The 20,634-nt window shown below is 38.7% G+C and overlaps 1 protein-coding gene and 1 pseudogene across 1 annotated transcript in view; both read right to left on the minus strand.

Annotated features, from left to right (window-relative positions):
* Positions 1-12,033, minus strand: part of LOC128052468 (cell surface glycoprotein CD200 receptor 1-like) — a 114,426-nt gene extending 102,393 nt beyond the window's left edge. Inside the window, exons 1-3 of the mRNA XM_052645043.1 lie at positions 11,889-12,033; positions 5,645-5,959; positions 5,278-5,529 (exon numbers count right to left, since the gene is read on the minus strand). Coding sequence (XP_052501003.1) covers positions 5,278-5,529; positions 5,645-5,959; positions 11,889-12,033 — 712 coding nt within the window. The remainder of the gene's footprint in view (positions 1-5,277; positions 5,530-5,644; positions 5,960-11,888) is intronic.
* A 7,935-nt stretch (positions 12,034-19,968) lies between these two features.
* Positions 19,969-20,634, minus strand: LOC128052477 (cell surface glycoprotein CD200 receptor 1-like; annotated as a pseudogene).

Genomic DNA, 20,634 nt, shown 5'->3' on the forward strand with positions numbered 1-20,634 from the left:
AGTTGGTGATGGACAGGGAGGCCTGGCGTGCTACAGTTCATGGGGTCGTAAAGAGTCGGATATGACTGAGCGACTGAACTGACTGAACCATAAATTTGTTTTCTATGTCTATGAGTCTATTCCTATTTTGTAAATAAGTTCATTTATATCATTTTTTAAAGATTCTACACATAAGTGATACCATATATTTGTCTTTCTCTGCCCAACTTACTTCACTTAGTATGATAATCTCTTAAGTCCATCCACATTGCTGCAGATAGCATTATGTCATTCTTTTTTGTGGTTGAATAATAATCCATTGTATATATGTAGTTAAATTCCTTCCATGTTGGCTATTGTGAATAGTGCTATAAATATTGGAGTACATATATCTTTTCAAAGATAGAGTTTCCATTGTTTCCAGGTATATGCCTAGGAGTGGGATTGTGAATTTTAATGAATCTCCACACTGTTCTTAGTGGCTGTATGGAGTTACATTACCACCAGAATCTCTACACTGTTCTTAGTGGCTGTACCAAGTTACATTACCACCAGCAGTGTAGGAGGGTTCCCTTTTCTCCATACCCTCTCCAGTGTTTATTTGCAGATTTTTTTATAATGGCCATTCTGACTGGTGTGAGGTAATAACTCATTGTAGTTTTAATTTGCATTTCTCTAATAATTAGCAATGTTGAGTGTCTTTTCATGTGCCTACTGGTCATCTGTATGTCTCCTTTGGAGAAATGTCTATTTAGGTCTTCTGCTAACTTTTCAATTGGGTTGTTTGTTATTTTGATATTGAGCTGTATGAGCCATTTATATATTTCAGAAATCAATACCTTGTTAGAATCCTCTTTTTCAAATATTGGATATGAGTAAAAGGCAAGAGCTAAGAGGTTGAGGAATTCATAGCATCTTGTTTTAAGTATGAAAGGAAAACAGGCATGTTTATATAATCAGGCTTAGGGAAAGGATTTGTGAAACAGAAAAGAATGAACAAAGGAGAGCAAGGATGATTAATGAAGCCAAGCTTCTGAGGACATGGAAGAGGAAAATAAGAGTACAGGCTGAGTGTTTGGTCTACAGAAGAGAAGGTCAGGTGGGCCTGGAAATAAATGATTCAGTCTGGAATCAATAAGTATAAAATAAGAGCCTAGAGTTGGTGGGAGATGGATTGTGGCTGGTGCCATTCAGTCGCTAAGTTGTGTCGAACTCTTTGCCACACCATGAACTGCAGCGCTCCAGGCTTCTCTGTCCATCACTAGGAGATGGATACTGGAAAATAAAGATTAGAAGTGCATGTACTCATATAAATATTTTCTATATATTTTATTGCACTACTAGAATGAGTAGAAGTTGTAAAACATTAATGGGACAATTAATTAAAAGCTGTATTAATAATACCTGAGCTAGTAGGAATGAGTCCAACAGATCAACTCATGGAGCAGTATTGTCCATTAGAACCTATAATCTCTGTCCCCACACAAAGTTAATTGCTGGGGTTGGAGGGAAATATAGAAATATATAGATGTATTTGTTGTTGTTGTTTGGTCACCAAGTCATATCCAACTTTTTTGTGACCCCATGACTGTAGCCTGCCAGGCTCCTCTGTCCATGGAATTCTCCAGGCAAGAATACTGGAGTGGGTTGCCATGCCCTCCTCCAGGGATCTTCCCAACCCAGGGATTGAACCTGGGTCTCCCGCAATGCAGGCAGATTCTTTACTGTCTGAGCTACCAGGGAAGCCCGTATTTATCTATATGTGGACATATGTGTGTGTGTGTGTGTGTGTGTATAAATATACTTGTGAAAGGATATGCACCAAAATGTTAACCATGGTTATTTTGGGCCGGGATTATGTTTGTTTGTTTGTTTGTTTCTTGTCTATATTTCCTGATTTTTCTACACCGAATAATGGACTATTTGTATATTAAAATCCAGAAGGGTAAATGCAGGCTGTTTTCTTATCTGTATTTAATTTGTTCTACGATGAGAAAAGCATATATTTGTGTCATTTCAAAAGCCTAATTTAAAATAAATAATATAAATATATATAAAAAAGAAGTGAATGTACTGATACATGTTACAACATGGGTGATTCTTTTTGTTGTTGTTGCTGCATGGAGGCTTTCTCTAGTTGCTGCAGGTGGGGGCTACTCTCTAGTTGTGGTGCACAGGCTTCTCATTGAATTGATTTCTTTTCTTGTGAGGCAGAGTCTCTAGGGTGTGAAGGCTTCGGTAGCTACAATGCATGGGGCTCAGTAGTTGTAGTATACAGGCTTAGTTTCCCTGAGGCATATGGGATCTTAGTTCCTGGACCATGGGTCCAACCGGTGTCCCCTGCATTAGCAGGTGGATTCTTAACCACTTTACCACCAGGGAAATCCCAGCATGGGTAATTCTTGAAAAAATATGCTAAGTATAAGAAACCAGTCACAAAAGCCACATACTGTATAGTTCCATTGATATGAAATGTCCAAAATAGGAAAATCTATTGTGACAGAAAGTAGATTAAGTGATTGCCTAAAACTAGAGGAATGTTGGAATCAAGGAGTGATAGCTAAAAGGTAAGGGGTTTTGCTTTGAAGTGATGAATATGTTCTAAAATTGATTGTGGTGATGGTTGTGCAACTATGTTCAAAGACCATTGAATAATGCACCTTAAATGGGTGAATTGTATGCTATATAAAGCTGTTGCAGAAACACAGGTCAATATGAGAGATGTTATGATGAATAATTAATAGGTATTATTAATTATTTTTAATAATGTCATAAAGAGTATAATATCTAATGTATTGATATAATTAATATAATAGCTAATAATTTTTCATGTAATAAGTACAGCAGCTAATATTTATTGAGTACTGACTTTGTTCTAGGCACCATGTTAAACACATATACTATTATAATAACTCTGTGAGGTGGATACTTTTATCTTATTTAACAGATGAAGAAACCATGAGACATTAACTAGATCTATTTTGATGATCATGTCACAAAAACAGCATTAAATATTATGTTGTACATCTGAAGCTAATATAATGTTATATATCAGTTAAAAACAAAACGTTGAGACAGAGAATTTAAATACTGTTCAAAGTTACACATTTGGTAAATGAGAGCCATGTGTTACCAAAGACATTGCTCCTAATGAATAGATTATGTTCCCTGGAACAATAAGAAATGGACTTTGTCTTTTCATCTCTGTATCACCAGCTTTAAATACATAATAACATTGAAAAAATGTTTGATCAATGAATTGGTTTCACAGAGCAAGGGAGAAGGAAAGCTCTGTTACTCAGAGTAGCAATAAAGGGGTGAGTAATATAAAAAATGAAATATCAGGAAAGAAGTTATTATTGTTCTTGACTATCTACTGAATAAGTATTGTTAAATGATATATAAGTATTGATATTTTGAACCAATAAAAGGTATGGACCTAACAGAAGCAGGAGATAAAGAAGAGGTGGCAAGAACACACTGAAGAGCTATACAAAAAGATCTTCATGATCCAGATAACCACGATGGTGTGCTCACTCACCTAGAGCCAGACATCCTGGAATGTGAAGTCAAGTGGGCCTTAGGAAACATCACTATGAAGAAAGCTAGTGGAGGTGATGGAATTCCAGTTGAGCTATTTCAAACCCTAAAAGATGATGCTATTAAAGTGCTGCACTCAATATTCCAGCAAATTTGGAGACCTCAGCAGTGGCCACAGGACTGGAAAAGGTCAGTTTTCATTCCAATCCCAAAAAAAGGCAATGCCAAAGAATATTCCAACTACCATAGAGTTGCACTCATTTCACATGCTAGCAAGGTAATGCTCAAAATCCTTCCAGATAGGCTTCAACAATAGGTGAACTGAGAACTTCCAGATCTACTAGCTGCATTTAGAAAAGGTGGCTGAACCAGAGATTAAATTGCCAATGCCAGTTGGATCATAGAAAAAGCAAGAGAATTTCAAAAAACCATCTACTTCTGCTTCATTGACTACACTAAAGCATTTGACTGTGTGGATCACAACAAACTGAAAAATTCTTAAAGAGATGGGAATACCAGACTACCTTACCTGACTCCTGAGAAACTTGTAGCAGGTCAAAAAGCAACAGTTAGAATCAGATATGAAACAACAAACTGGTTCAAAATTGCAAAAGGAGTATGTCAAGGCTGTATTTTGTCACCCTGCTTATTTAACTTCTATGCAGGGTACATTATGTGAAATGCTGGGCTGGATGAAGCTCAAGTTGAAATCAAGATTGCTGGGAGAAATAGCAATAACCTCAGATATGCAGATGACAACACCCTAATGGCAGAAAGCAAAGAGGAACTAAAGAGCCTCTCGTTGAAGGTGAAAGAGGATAGTGAAAAGTTTGGCTTAAAACTCAACATTCAAAAAATGAAGATCATGGCATCTGGTCCCATCACTTCATGGCAAATAGGTAGGGAAAAAATGGAAACAGTGACAAAGTTTATTTTCTTGGGTTCCAAAATCACCACAGATGGTGACTGCAGCCATGAAATTAAAAGACGCTTGCTCCTTGGAAGAAAAGTTATGATGAACTTAGACAGAGTATAAAAAAGCTGAGACATCACTTTGCCCACAAAGTTCCATATAATCAAAGCTATGGTTTTTCCAGTAGTCATGTATGGATGTGAGAGTTGGACCATAAAGAAAGCTGAGTGAAACTGTGGTGCTGGAGAAGACTCTTGAGAGTCCCTTGAACAGCCAGGAGATCAAACCAGTCAATCCTAAAGCAAATCAACACTGAATCTTCATTGGAAGGACTGATGCTGAATCTGAAGCTCCAATATTTTGATCAGCTGATGCAAAGAGCCGACTCATTGGAAAAGACCCTGATGCTGGGAAAGATTGAGGGCAGGAAGAGAAGAGGATGAGATGGTTGGATGGCATCACTGACTCAATGGACATGAGTTTGCATAAACTCAGGAAGATGGTGAAGGACAGGGAAGCCTGGAGTTCTGCAGTCCATGGGGTTGCAAAGAGTCAGACATAACTGAGTGGCTGAACAGCAACAACAAATAATTAATCTCAAAGTACTTTTACAGTGCCAGAATAAAAGATATTAGGAGAATATATTAGTAAGGAGTTATTGAATTAATTCCTTCTATCTAATAAAGGAATACAATTTCTCTAGTATACTAATGCATTACTCAGTTAAGTTTTAGAGACTATCTCCGAATTAGAAGCATAAGTTCTCTTATCTTCTGCTTGGTTATTCGCTTTTTCTATAGAGAAAAAGACTGAGCATCAAGTTCACTATAGAAACAGGCAGTTACCTTTATCCAGCTCTATGGACAGACTCTTGTTGCCAGTCAAGTGGGAGACAGAGCAGGACACATTCAGCACATGGTGGCCCTCCCAGCGGCAAGTACTCTGGACGGTCACTGTGCCATCACCCCAGTAAGGCTCTTGCTCAGTGGCACAATCCCCCTCTGGGGTCCAGGAGATCTGTGCAGCCGGCTTCCCTACAGCAGCCTTGCACACTGCAGTTCCCTTCTCAGTCTGAACAAGGGTCACTTCAGGGGGCACTGCAGAAATGTAGGGGAAATGCTTCAGTCTTAAAACCTGGGACATAGAATTCAGAGATTTGTTTCAGTCCCAAATCTAGTAATTGGAAATACCAAAATATATGATGTTCCTTACCTAACACTTGGAGGTGATATTCATGCTGGAAATTCCCATTACTTGTTGCTATTTGGCACGTGTAATTCCCATCATGAGTGATGGCCACTGGATCGATCTGAAGGGCAGGATTCTCATCAGGTCCAGAGGCCCAGGTTATTCTCTTATCAGTACAGTTTCCTCCTATGGTCTGATTTGTATCACATCTGTAGGCTCTGAAGCAGGGCGGCTTGTCTCTGAGGACTATTTCCCATGTTACCAACACACTTAGCCACAGCACAGGAGGGCAAGTGAGCACAGCTTTTGTATCCACTAGTACTGATAGTGAAGTTTTACCTGGACACCCACACAGGCACAAACATGAAAATAATAAGAGAAAAGCTCTTTATAGAACTTCATGTGTTAAAATTAATTCACAGTATATTACATGAAGTTGTACTTGAACTTTGCTGGTGGTCATATTCCAGAAATATTAGACTTACACAAGAAATTTCATGAAATATAGATAACCCTGGAGAAGGAAATTGTAACTCACTACAGTATCCTTGCCTGGAGAATATATAAAATATTAAACTTCTCCAGAGATTAACCAACTTCATCCTGTATTATGGATCATTAAGAAAGCAACATGAATTATATATGCAACAAAATTTTTCAAGTGTTATTAGTTCAGAAGATTTGATGTCTATAAAACAAACAGATAAGAAAATAGAATCTATAAGACAGTGTTATACATCTAATCTTTTGGTGATAGAGACTAGCAGATTTATCTTGTAATTCATACTCCACAGGATAGAAAAGGGAATAATAAGTGATGTTTTGTCTCTTCCTAAGTTTTGATGAGAGAATAAATCAGCAACCTCAGACCTAAATGCCTATTCCTAAGAGCAGCACTTCAGACAAGCCTTAAGTAGAGTGGCATTCAGGTTAAGCAAGCTGGGAAGTTTTTAAACAAGCTGGAAACTTTTTAAGTTTATTTTTTATTTGGAGAATCCCAAAGTCAGTAAAATCAACAGAGCTTCCTTACTTCCTCCTTCCCTCACTCCTTCCCTCTTGTTCTTCCTTCTTTCCTTCCTTCCTTTTTTCCTATTCAGTTATACTACCAGACCGTTCAACTGTGAACTTTGCTTGCAGATTTTATTTCAGGACATTAAATGTAATTATGAGAATTAAATAAAAAAGTTGTTTCCTTTTGTCCATCTTTTAAAGTAAAAATTCAGCCCTGCAAAGCTACAGATATTTTCCAATTTAAAAGGTCACTCTCTCCCATAAATTCACATAATGTTTCTGTGCGTGGTAGGCATTTGGTGAGATACTCTAATTAGGTGTGTCTGTTACAACTCACCTCTAACAGAAGTGCATGTCAGCTATTTCTTCATAAATAGAATCAGCTATAGTGGACAAGAAGTTTATATGGATGAAGCTTGTCTGTACTAAACTCTGCATTTAATATCTCCCTTCTCATCTTCTGGTGTCACCTGCCTCTTCAGAGATGTACTCAAGTCCTTGCATTTTATAGCCAAATAAAAATCACATAACTAATGAAGGAAGATGGAGGGTTTTAAAAGCAGAGTGAAGGCTGTTAAGTCATATTCTTCCCATTACTCCAAGCAATATTCCTTTCCAGAGGGAACCTCTTGTCAAAGATGTAGATACAAGCAAGAACTTTCTAATTACATAAGAAATCACATGAAATATATAAAGTATTAAAACTTTGTGGAAAACAACTAGAGTGGGTATGAGTAAACAGATCTGTACACAAGGGAAAGATAATGAAGATAACACCAGAGAGATAAAGAGACTGATGAGATAGCAAGGTGTTAATGTCCTTAGTGTTCTCAGGAGTTTGAACTTTACCTTGTAAACAGTATAAGTTTAATGTTTTTGCTAGTATTTATCCTCAAGTTCTGACTGTTTTTTTAAGGGAACGTACTTGCTAGTCAAATAAGCACACTTGCACAGGGGCACAATATCCAAAGAAGTAACTCCAACAGTGAAGATTCCAAGCATGGCAGATATTTTACGTCCTTTCCTCTTCCATTCTCTGAACTTCGATCACCCTTCACGTATAATGATAGTTCTTATGGTATTGCTAGTATTTCACTCTTTCTTCATTCTCTTCTTTCATTTTCACACCTGTTGTGATAATTTACACAATGGCCAGAGCCAGCCTCACGGTCAATGGATTTGGCTCCTACAAATATATTCTTTGTACATTCCTGTGATCAGCTACAGTGATTTTTACCTCCTACTTCCCAGAGAAGATAGAGGATAGAGTCTCATCTTTGTTTCCAAATCAGCGGTCGTATCTCATCTTTTCTGCATCCCTTGTCTATGAATATGCACACAGACAAATTCCAGTTGGCTTCGGGGCATTCCCTTTGTCTTCTCACTACCATACCCTAGGTTAAGTCCCTGTCACCGTGCACCTAGATTGCTGCAAAAGCCTCCTAACTTCTGTCGCTGTCTCAAAACTCTTCTCCCTTCTGTTCATACCTTACACTGCAGCCAGTGTATCATTCTGCAACACAGATGTCATTCCCTCAACTCTAAAACCCTCCAAACATCTCTCATGGCCTAAAGGACAAATTTAAATGTCTTCATATTGGCTTTGAAAGCCCTCTTTTTCACATTGACTCACTTTACATTTGACTACATTGCCTCCACACTCCAGAAAAAACACCAAGTACAATTCTATTTCTATGTCATTTCTCACATTGTTTTCACTCTCCAAGGTGGTCAGTATACTGCTTTTTTTTCTATTTAAATACGCTTTCTTTAAAACCCGGTTTACTGCTATATGCTCTGTGAACCCTTTTCTAAGCCTTGGTGCTTAACCACTCCCTTTCTCCCTTGATACACTTGCTATGAGTGCTTACCTCCTCTGTCTGTCTGATAGCTGAGCTCCTGATGGCTGGGTTCCCCCACAGAACTGGGCTCCCTTGGGGCTCTTTGATAGTCTTGTTAATCTTATGTTCCCCACAAAGCCCAGCACAGTGCCTGATAGAGAACACTCCATAATCTTCCAGTGGAACTGAACTGCTTTAGGGGAGGACAGATGGGGTCATTCAGGTTCCTTATCCCACAGCGTTCAGATCACCATATTCTTCAACTGGGCATGAGGCTGGCACTCAGTCCAGACCATTGACTCTGTTTCTAAGTAAGCTCAACATTTCATGCTTCAGTAGTGGCCTCAAAAAATAAAAAAGCATACTGCCTTCTGGATAAAGTGTTAACAGTGCTCTGCTTTATGTCCATAGATGAAGTAATTGTTGAAGCTAGAAAATATGCAGAGAAAAGTAGATGGAATCAATTTTAGATACATAAATGGAGTGAAAACCATTATTTCTCCATAAGAGCTTGTATACAATATGATAGAAAATCAATTAACCATAGTTAAAATCACATGAAAATCCTTAAAGGACAGAAATTCAAGGTTTTTCCTTGGAAAAACATGCTGACATATGAAAAGTACCTTTATAAGGTACTAATGAATGATTTTCCCATTTATGAGACATCTTGTTTTGTACCTGACAACTATTTTGTACAAAGTAACCCCACCTCCTCCCAAGCCATAATGTATTGGTTCATCATGAGCACTTCATGTGAGCTGGACTGATTATAATCCTCTTACCACATACCACCCCCTGCTTAAAATTATTTGGCCCAGTGGTGGGCACTGCACACAACAGTATTTTCTAAAAGAATTTTGAAACCAGAATTAAGAAGAGTAGTTCATCCCCTTCCTTCCTTCCTTTTCCTACTGTGATGGTTAATTTTACGTGTCAGCTTGGCTAGCCATGTTATCCCAATATTTGGTCAAACACTATTCTAGATATTTCTGTGAAAATATTTTTAGATGAAATTAACTTTTAAGTCAGTGAAAGAAAGTGAAGTCATTCAGTGGCGTATGAATCTTTGCAACCCCATGGACTATAGCCTGCCAGACTCCTCCATCCATGGGATTTTCTAGGCAGGAATACTGGAGTGGGTTGCCATTTCCTTCTGCAGGGGATCTTCCTGACCCAGGGATCAAACCTGGGTTTCCCACATTGCAGGCAGACTCTTTACCATCTGAGCCACCGAAGAATCCCTTTAAGTCAGTAGACTTTGAATAAAGCAAATTACCCTCCAAAATGTGGGTGGGCCTCATCCAATCAGTTGAAGGCTTAATAGAAAAAGACTGAGCTTGTAGGCAAAGGAGCTCTGCCAGCAGTCTGCCTTCAGACACCAAGTGCAACTCTTACCCAGGGTTTCCAGCGTTATGGCCTACTCTGCATATTTTGAACTTGCCAAGTCTCCGCAATCATGTGAATGAATTTCTTAAAGTAAATTAATCTCCCCTCCACACCCGCACCTTGCTTTTGCTTCATTCTTCCTAAAATAGGTCTATTTGTCAGGGTTCCTCAGGGAAACAGAACAGGATGTGTATATGTGTGTTGGACATACATCCAGTAGAGAGAGGTACAGAGGGAGGTACAGAGAGAGAGGTAACAGTCTTTACCTTGTTCAAGTTCTCAGTTTCATAGTTTTTGAGACCTATATGCATTCCTTCTCTTGAATTTTGCAGTGTCTGAGAGTCAAAATAGTCTTAATCTACTTCAAATTTGGTTTTTGAAAACCCTCTGTTTTATAGTATTTTTAGTATTTAGTATTTTAAATATTTTTTATAGTATTTTTCTGAACAACAGTGATTTAAAAAGTACTTCTTATATATGACCACAATTCAATAAGCATTTGGGGGCTTCCCTGGTGGCTCACTGGCAAAGAATCCACCTGCCAATGCAGGGGACATGGGTTCAATTGCTGGCCCCACAGGCTGCGGAGCAACTAAGCCCGTGCTCCACAACTACTGCGCCTGTGCCCTAGAGCCCAGGAACCACAGCTCCTGAGCCTACATGCCACAACTGCTGACGCCTGTGTGCCTGGAGCCTGTGCTCAGCCACAAAAGAGGCCACCACAACGAGAAGCTCACCCTCCTAGAAAGCAGCCCTTGCTCTCAGCAACTAGAGAAAAGGCAGCAAGCAGCGAAGACCCAGCACAGCTAATAAATAAATAAAATTATAGAAAATAAGCATTCGTGAATCCTAAGCTTATAAAAATACACATTTTACTCCCCATTCTAATTTTATATCCATTTTCACCACATTAAAAAAATAAACAAAGAGCCTGTCACAGATACAGAGAAGAAACTGCTGGTTACTAGTGGGTAGAGGGAACATGGGGAGGGGCAATACAGGAGTAGGGGAGTAAGAGGTGCAAAGTATTATCTATAGAATAAGCTACAAGGATACATTGTAAAATAAGAAATATAGCCAATATTTTGAGCATAACATTTAAAAATTCTGAATAACTATTTTGCACACATGTAACTTAAATAATATTATGTATCAATTATACTTGAATAAAAATAATTTTAAAAAATATGTTGACATAAGAAAAATAAATAAATAGATTCAATAAAGTTCTTAAAAATAAGCAGTAAACAAGTCTCTGAAATAATTTGACTTTTCTAGACAGCTAAATATTACTGGTTTGGGCTGGAAGTAAGACAAAGGATGAGATTCTAACTATTGAATTTAGTTCATATTAGGCTCAAATATCTATTCCAGAAACAGATAAGAGGTGAGAGCTGACCTCAGAGGGATTACTTTGTAGCTTTACCAAAGGGCTAATGAGTGAACTTTTGAGCCTTTGTGTTCCATACGGTTACTGTTGCAAGTATTCAACTCTGCTCTTGCAGCAAGAAAGAAGCCACATATAATAAGGGAACAAATGTGCATGGCTTTGTCCAAAAAAAAATTTATTTGTAAAAATATGACTGGATTTTATCCACGGGCCACAATTTGCTGCCTCGATTTAAAGTATAGTATTTCACTTGCCCTAATGCCATTTCTTGCATTTATCACAATTAAAAATAAGCAATGAACATCTACTGCACGTTCTATTTTCTTCTGCTTTCTTTGCCTTTTAAAAGTAAACTAAATCTCCAGTGACAACCCCAAGTTCTTCCTCAAATTAACTTCCTGTTTTGTTTTTGACATATAATTTCTTTCCTTCTTTCCTTCGTTCCCTTTCTTCCTCTTTTTCTCCATCCCTCCTTCTTTTCCTTCCTTCCCTCTTTTCTTAGCCTAAGTGTGACAAGTATAGAGGGCATCTGACAGGAGCCCAGTGAATAATAAAATTACAGTGAGCCTGCCCATTCCCAGCTAAAGGGAAGCTGTCTGGTGGTCAGAAGACAACGGCCATGATAGTGTAAGGTTACTGGAGCTTATGAAGGCTTTCTCTTGTAGGTATTTTGGTCTGTGCACCTTGAGACTCAATGCTTCTGGAAGAAAGTGTTTCACAAATATGGTATCCTGTGGTCCTTGCAAAACAGAATTCTTCTTCAGTGTCAATTCTTCACACATTCGTCACCCATTGTGCTCCCTATTTTAAAGATATAGGTTGTTGTCCGTGGAAAATTCAGAGAACCCAGCCTTGATTAATGCCTTTCAAAGGATAGTCAAAGGCTTTTCTTCTATCCTCTGGATTCTATTTCAAATACCCCATAGACAGTATTAATTTTAGTGATAAAACACATGATTTTCATGCATGAACTGTTAAGTGAAAGTGAAAGTCACTCAGTCGTGTCTGAGTCTTTGCAACCCCATGGAATATCCAGTCCATGGAATTCTCCAAGTCAGAACACTGGAGTGGGTAGCCTTTCCCTTCTCCAGGGGATCTTCCCAACCCAGGGATCGAACTGGGGTCTCCTGCATTGCAAGCGGATTCATTATCAACTGAGCTATCAGTTAAGTTGCTGCCATTTCAGTAGATACTCATTTTAGCCATTTTGTTTGAGAGTATTGACAATTTGGCACATTTGTTTTTATCAGATATAACTAAATCGGTGCCTTGATACTAGAGGATTCTGTTGTAATAGCTTTGTCATGCATTAGTGGTGTCTTCAAAATTGACTGAAGTAAGTCTTCAAGTATATTGAATTTCAGTGATCTCTTACTGGCTGGAGAATGGAAGAGATTTTATGGTTAATAAAGGTATTTTAGGGAATGGAGGCCCATGGAGAATCCTGCCTTTAAAACCAGACACAAAATTCTCCTACAAGTAAACAAAATACCACCTTCCAAAGAATACGCTGAGAAGGAAAATCAGTAAATTATCTCTGCAACTTCTCATGCCAGAGATAAAACCTGCAACTTGGAACGCACCCCTTAAGTGTACTAAAATGGTTGTTTTTAGAAGAGAAAAAAAATTGTCCTTGTTTCACAAATATTCCTGTGATTATTTTTATAATAGTGGATTCATTTTAAAACTTCATTGCTAATATGAGTTATTCCATTTCATTACCTCCATTGGCAGCAAGTTTGTATAGAATGTCAATTTCATATCAAGTAGCATGTCTTCCCTGATAGAAGAAAGCATCCTTCTTACAGTCTTGGTTGAAACTTTGCATGCGCTGAAGTATTACAACAAATGATCAAAGGTCCTGAGACTTCTTTCTTAATTTTTCAGATGAAACCAGATTTTCTTTTAAGTTTAGAGACATTAGGCTTATTGTTCATATCAGATATCTGAAGTTGGCTGTCTAATCTGGTCACATTTAAAGACTGTAATGACTCTATTTCTAGTGATGAGGAGGGCACTAATAATCCACAACCTGTAGTGATAGAGATACGCGAAGTATCACCATTGGATACTCCTCATTAAATTCTTTTAAAAGGTTCTGAGAGACCATGTATTTACACTTTAGAACATTTTAGCCTAGCAAGATTGGCTGGTTTCTCCTCACTGCCCTGGAAAGTAAAGGGGAAAAGTATGAGTTCAGTTCAGTTCAGTTCAGTCGCTCAGTCATGTCGGTCTCTTTGCGACCGCATGAACCACAGCACGCCAGGCCTTCCTGTCCCTCACCAGCTCCCCGAGCTCACCCTAACTCATGTTCATAGAGTCAGTAATGCCATCCAACCATCTCATCCTCTGTCGTCCCTTCCTCCTCCTGCCCTCAATCTTGCCCAGCATCAGGGTCTTTTCAAATGAGTCAGCTCTTCGCATCAGGTGGCCAAAGTATTGGCGTTTGAGCTTCAACATCAGTCCTTCCAATGAACACCCAGGACTGGTCTCCTTGAGGATGGACTGACTGGGACTCTCAAGAGTCTTCTCCAATGTCAGTGCACAATTCAAAAGCATCAATTCTTTGGCGCTCAGATTTCTTTATACTCCAACTCTCACATTCACACATGACCACTGGAAAAACCATATCCTTGACTAGACAGACCTTTATTGGCAAAGTAATGTCTCTGCTTTTCAATATGCTGTCTAGGTTGATCATAACTTTCTTTCCAAGGAATAAAGCGTCTTTTAATTCCATGGCTGCAATCACCATCTGCAGTGATTTTGGAGCCCAGAAAAATAAAGTCAGCCACTGTTTCCACTGTTTCCCCATCTAGTTGCCATTAAGTGATGGGACCGGATGCCATGATTTTCGTTTTCTGAATGTTGAGCTTTAAGCCAACTTTTTCACTCTCCTCTTTCACTTTCATCAAGAAGCTTTTTAGTTCTTCTTCACTTTCTGCCATAAAGGTGGTGTCATCTGCATATCTGAGGTTATTGATATTTCTCCCGGCAATCTTGATTCCAGCTTGTGCTTCCTCCAGCCCAGCATTTGTCATGATGTACTCTGCATTTAAGTTAAATAAGCAGGATGATAATATACAGCTTTGACATATTCCTTTTCCTATTTGGAACCAGTGTGTTGTTCCATGTCCAGTTCTAACTGTTGCTTCCTGACCTGCATACAGATTTCTCAAGAGGCAGGTCAGGTGTTTGGGTATTCTCATCTCTTTCAGAATTTTCCACAGTTTATTGTGATCCACACAGTCAAAGGCTTTGGCATAGTCAAGAAAGCAGAAATAGATGTTTTTCTGGAACTCTCCTGCTTTTTTGATGATCCAGCGGATGTTGGCAATTTAATCTCTGGTTCCTCTGCCTTTTCTAAAACCAGCTTGAACATCAGGAAGTTCACAGTTCACGTATTGCTGAAGCCTGGCTTGGAGAATTTTCAGCATTACTTTACTAGGATGTGAGATGAGTGCAATGGTGTGGTAGTTTGACCATTCTTTGGCATTGCCTTTTTTTGGGATTGGAATGAAAACTGACCTTTTCCAGTCCTGTGGCCACTGCTGAGTTTTCCAAATTTGCTTGAATATTGAGTGCAGCACTTCCATGGCATCATCTTTTAGGATTTGAAACAGCTCAACTGGAATTCCATCGCCTTCACTAGCTTTGTTCGTAGTGACGCTTCCTAAGGCCCACTTGACTTCACATTCCAGGATGTCTGGCTCTAGGTGAGTGATCACACACCATCATGATTATCTGGGTTGTGAAGATCTTTTTTGTACAGTTCTTCTGTGTATTCTTGCCACCTCTTCTTAATATCTTCTGCTTCTGTTAGGTCCCTTCTATTTCTGTCCTTTATTGATCCCATCTTTTCATAAAATGTCCCTTAGTATCTCTAATTTTCTTGAAGAGATCTCTAGTCTAGGGTTTCAAATTACTAGCTCAAGTTCTGACCAGAAAGTTCCTATATCTGCTCTGAAAATAAAAAAGTCTTATCTTCTATAGCAGCAGGACTAAGATTCTGAAAAGTCAAACTTTACACTGTGAGTGGCTGAATTACAACATGGATTCATAACGTTGCAGACTATTTTCTTTTTTTTCTTGGAAAGGCATTTTATTTTAAATTTGGCAGTGTGTACATATCAATCCCAAACTCACAATCCACCCCATCCCCAACCCTTCCCACCTGTGGTAACCATAAATTCATCCTCTAGTCTGTGAGCCTGTTTCTTTTTATTAAATAAGTTCATTTGTATCATTTTTTATATTCTGCACATAAGCTATATCATTTGACATTTGTCTTTCTCTGTGTGATTTGCTTCACTTAGTATGATAATCTCCAGATCCATCCACATTGTAGCAAATAGCATTATTTCATTCTTTTTCATTGCTGGGTAATATTCCATTGTATATATGTAACAATTTTTCTTTTTCTTTCTTTTTTTTTTTTTTTTTTTTTGCCATGCTGCACAGCATGCAGGATCTTGGTTCCCCAACCAGGGATTGAATCCATGCCCCCTGAGGTGGAAGCATTTTGTCTTAACCACTAGACTGCCAAGGAAGACCCCATACCACATCTTCTTTAGCCATTCATCTGTTGATGGACATTTAGGTTTCTTCAATATCTTGGCTGTTATAAACAGTGCTGCAATGAACGCTGGAGTGCATGTATCATTTTGAACTATGTTTTTCTCTGCATATATGCCCAAGAGTGGGATTGCTAGACCATATGGCAGGTGTGTTTTTTGTTTGTCAAGGAAACTCCATACTGTTTGGGACAATGGCTATACCGATTTACATTCCCACCAACAGAGTAGGAGGGTTTTTCATACCCTTTCTTTCATACCTTTTCTTTATACCCTCTCCAGCATTGACTGTTTGTATATGTTTTTGATGATAGCCATTCTAACTGTTGTGAGGTGATTCCTCACTGTAGTTTTTATTTGCATTTCCTGATGATTAGCACTGATGAGTGCCTTTTCATGTGCCTATTGGCCATCTGTACATCTTCTTTGGAGTGCTTGCATGCTAAGGTGCTTCAGTCATGTCTGACTCTTTGTGACCCTATGGAGGTCACACAGACCTCCTCTGTCCATGGAATTCTCCAGGCAAGAATACTGGAGTGGGTTGCCATTTTCTTTTCCAGGAGATCTTCCCGACTCAGGGATTGAACCAATACCTCTTATGTCTACTGCACTGGCAGGAAGGTTCTTTACCACTAGTGTCAGCTGGGAAGCCCCCTTCTTTGGAGAAGTAGGTCCAAAGAAGAATTTAGGTTTTCTGCACACTTTTTTATTGTATTGTGTTTTTTTTTTTTCCATATTGAGCTGTATGACCTATTTGTACATTTTGGAAATTAATCCCTAGTTAGAACCCTCTTTTTCAAATCTTGGATATGAGTAAAAGGCAAGAGCTAAAGTTTGAGGAAGTCATAGCATCTAGTTTTAAATACAGGAGGAAAACAGGCATGTTTATATGATCAATCTTAGGGAAAGGATTTGTGAAGCAGAAAAAACTAAACAAAAGGATAATAAATGAAGCAAAGCTTCTGAAGACATGAAAGAGGAAAATAGAGTATAATTTGGATGTTTGGTCTACAGAAGAGAAGGTCAGGTGGGACTGGAGATAAATGCATGGGTCTAGAGACAGGAAGTATAAAATTACAGCCTAGAGCTGGTGGAAGATGGACACTGGAAAACAAAGATTAGAAGTGCATGTACTGCTACATGCTACAACATGGGTAATTCTTGAAAAAATTATGTTACGTAAAAGAAGCTAGTCATAAAGGCCACATATTATATGGCCCCATTTATATGAAATTGTCCAAATAGGAAAATCATGACAGAAAATAGATTAATGATTAACTAAAACTAGAGGGATGTTAGAATTAGGCATTGATAATGAAAGGGTAGAGGGTTTCATTTAGGAGTGTTGAATATGTTCTAAAATTGATTGGTGATGGTTGCACAGCTATATTCAAATATGATTGAATAATGCACTTTAAATGGGCAAATTGTATGGTATATAAATAAGATTTCACTAAAGCTGTTGCAAAAAGACAAATATGAAAGATGTTATGATGAATAATAGATGATTATTTTGATAATGTGATAAATAACAACTATAATAGCTAATATATACTGGTATGATTAATATAAGAGCTAATACTTGTCAATATAATAAATACAATAGCCAATATTTACTGAGTATTGACTTTGTTCTAGGCACCATGTTAAGTACATATTCTATTTTATTTAATTAACACAGTGACTCTGTGAGGTGGGTATTTTCATTCTGCTTAACAGATGAAGAAATGATGAGACATTAACTAGATCTATTTTGGTGATCAATTCACAATATATACAAGCATCAAATACATTGTACACCTGAAGCTAATATAGTGTTATGCATCAATTAAAAAAATCATGAGACAGAGAAGTACTGTACAGAGTCACACAGTTGGTAAATGAGAAGCCATATGTTGCCAAAGACATTACTGCTAATCAACAGATAATATTTCCTAGAACAATGTGAAGGCATGGACTTTTGTCCTTGACTATCTACTGAGTAAATATTATTAAATTATATAAAAGTATTGATACTTCATCAACAATAAAATAGCAAATAATAGCAAATGATATTTTTATGGCTGCCAGAATAAAAAATATTTAGAGAATGTATTAGAAAGGAGTTAATGTATTAATTAGAGTGGTTTCATCTGCCTATCTGAGGTTGTTGATATTTCTCGTGGCAACCATGATTCCAAGTTTGGATTCATCCAGCCCAGCATTTCACTTGATGTACTCTGCATCCAGGGGCTTCCCTGGTGGCTCAGACAGTAAGGAATACGCCTGCAATGCAAGAGACCCAGGCTCGACTCCTGGGTTGGGAAGGTCCCCTGAAGAAGAGAATGGCTACCCAATCCAGTCTTCTTGCCTGGAGAATTCCATGGACAGAGGAGTCTAGTGGGCTACAGTCCATTGGGTCACAAAGGTCAACACAACTGAGTAACTAATAGTTTCACTTTCACTCTGCATATAAGTTGAATAATCAGGGTGACAATATATAGCCTTTACATACTCCTTTCTCAGTTTTGAACCTGTCAGTTGTTTCATGTCCGATTCTACTACTGCTTCGTAACCTGCATACACGTTTCTCAGCAGGCAGGTAAAGGGGTCTGGTATTCCCATGTCTTTCTAAAGACTTCTTCACAGTTTGTTGTCATCCACACAGTCAAAGGCTTTAGCATAGTCAGTGAAGCATAAGTAGATGTTTTTTTTTCTGGAACTCCCTTGCTTTCTGCATGATCCCATGAATGTTGGCAATTTGATCTCTTTGAAACCAGCTTGTACATGTGGAAGTTTTTGGCTCATGTACTGCTGAAGCCTACCCTGAAAGATTTTGAGCATAACCTTGCTAGCATGCGAAATGAGTCCAGTACTGTGGTAGTCTGAACATTCTTTGGCATTGATCTTCTTTGGGATTGGAATGAAAACTGAAATTTTCCAGTCTGTGACCACTACTGAGTTTTCCAAATTTGCTGACATACTGAGTGCAGCACTTTAACAGCATCATCTTTTAGGATTTGAAATAGCTCATCTGGAATTCCATCACCTCCTATAGCTTTGTTAGTAGTGATGCTTCCTAAGGCCTGCTTGACTCCACACTCCAGGATGTCTGGCTCTAGGTGAATGACCTGACAATCTTGGTCATCTGGATCATAAGACCTTTTTTGCATAGTTCTGTGTATTCCTGTTACTTCTATTTAATCTCTTCTGCCTCCTGATGAGGGTGAAAAAGGAAAGTGAAAAAGCTGGCTTGAAACTCGACAAAAATTAAAAAAAAAAAAATAAGATCACGGCATCAAGTCCCATCACTTTATAGCAAGTAGAAGGAAAACATGGAAGCTGTGACATATTTTATTTTCTTAGGCTCCAAAATCACTGCATAAGTTGACTGCAGCCATGAAATTAAAAGATGCTTGCTTCTTGGAAGGAAAGCTATCACAAACCTAGACAGCATATTAAAGAGCAGAGACATCACTTTGCTAACAGAGGTCCGTATAATCAATGCTATGTTTTTTCTTTTTTTCTATTAGTCATGTACGGATGGGAAAGCTGGATCCCTAAAGAAGGCTGAGTGCTGAAGAACGGATGCTTTCAAATCGTGGTGCTGGAGAAGACTCTTGAGATTCCCTTGGACAGCAAAGAGGTCAAAGCAGTCAATTCTAAACAAAATCAACCCTGAATATTCATTGGAAGGACTGAGGCTGAAGTTCAATATTTTGGCCACCTGATGCAAAGAGCTGACTCATTGGAAAAGACCCTGATGCTGGGAAAGACTGAAGGCAAAAGGAGAAAAGTGTGGTAGAGGATGAGATGGTTAGATAGCACCGCCAACTCAGTGCACATGAGTTTGAGCAAATTCTGGGAGATAGTGAAGGACAGAGGAGCATGCTGCAATCCATGGGGTCACAAAGAGTAGGACATGCTTTAGTGACTGAACAACAACAACAGTGTTAAGTAAACTAATATATGTACTTAATATGGTGCCTAGTACAAAGTCAGTACTCAATCTGATAAAGGAAGACAATTTCTCTAGCATACTAATACATTGTCCAATTACATGTTAAAGAGTATCTTCAAATTAGGAGCATAAGCTTTCTTATTTTCTGCTTGGTTATTCACAGTCTTCTGTGAAAGAAAATATTGAGCATCAAGTTCACTACTCTAAAGAAATAGGTACTTGCCTTGATCCAATTCCATGGACAGACTCTTGCTGCCAGTCAAGTGGGAGACAAAGCAGGACACAGGAAGCAGCCCTGCCAGGGCATGTACTCTGAACGGTCGCTGTGCCTTTGCCCCAGTAAGGTTCTTGCTCAGTGACACACTCTCCCTCTGGGGTTTGGGAGGTCTGTGCAGGAAGCTTCTCTGAAACTTCCTTGCACACTGCAGTTCCCTTTTCAATTAGAACCAGGAACACCTCAGGGGCCCCTGCAGAATTGTAGGGGAAATGCTTCAGTCTTAGCACATGCGACATGGAATTTAGACAGAGACTTGTTTCAGTCCAAAATCTGTTTATCTGAAACACCTCAATATATGATGTTCCTTACCTAACACTTGGAGGTGATACTCATGATGGAAATTCCCATCACTTGTTACTATTTGGCACGTGTAATTCCCATCATGAGTGATGGCCACTGGACCAATCTGAAGGGCAGGATTCTCGTCAGGTCCAGAGGCCCAGGTTACTCTCTTGTCAGTACAGTTTCCTCCTGTGGTCTGATTTGTATCACGTCTGTAGGCTCTGAAGCAGGGCGGCTTGTCTCTGAGGACTATTTCCCATGTTACCAACACACCTGGCCACTGCACAGGAGGGCAAGTGAGCACAGCTTT

This window comes from Budorcas taxicolor, chromosome 1 (assembly GCF_023091745.1).
Source record: "Budorcas taxicolor isolate Tak-1 chromosome 1, Takin1.1, whole genome shotgun sequence".
Classification (NCBI taxonomy): Eukaryota; Metazoa; Chordata; class Mammalia; order Artiodactyla; family Bovidae; genus Budorcas; species Budorcas taxicolor.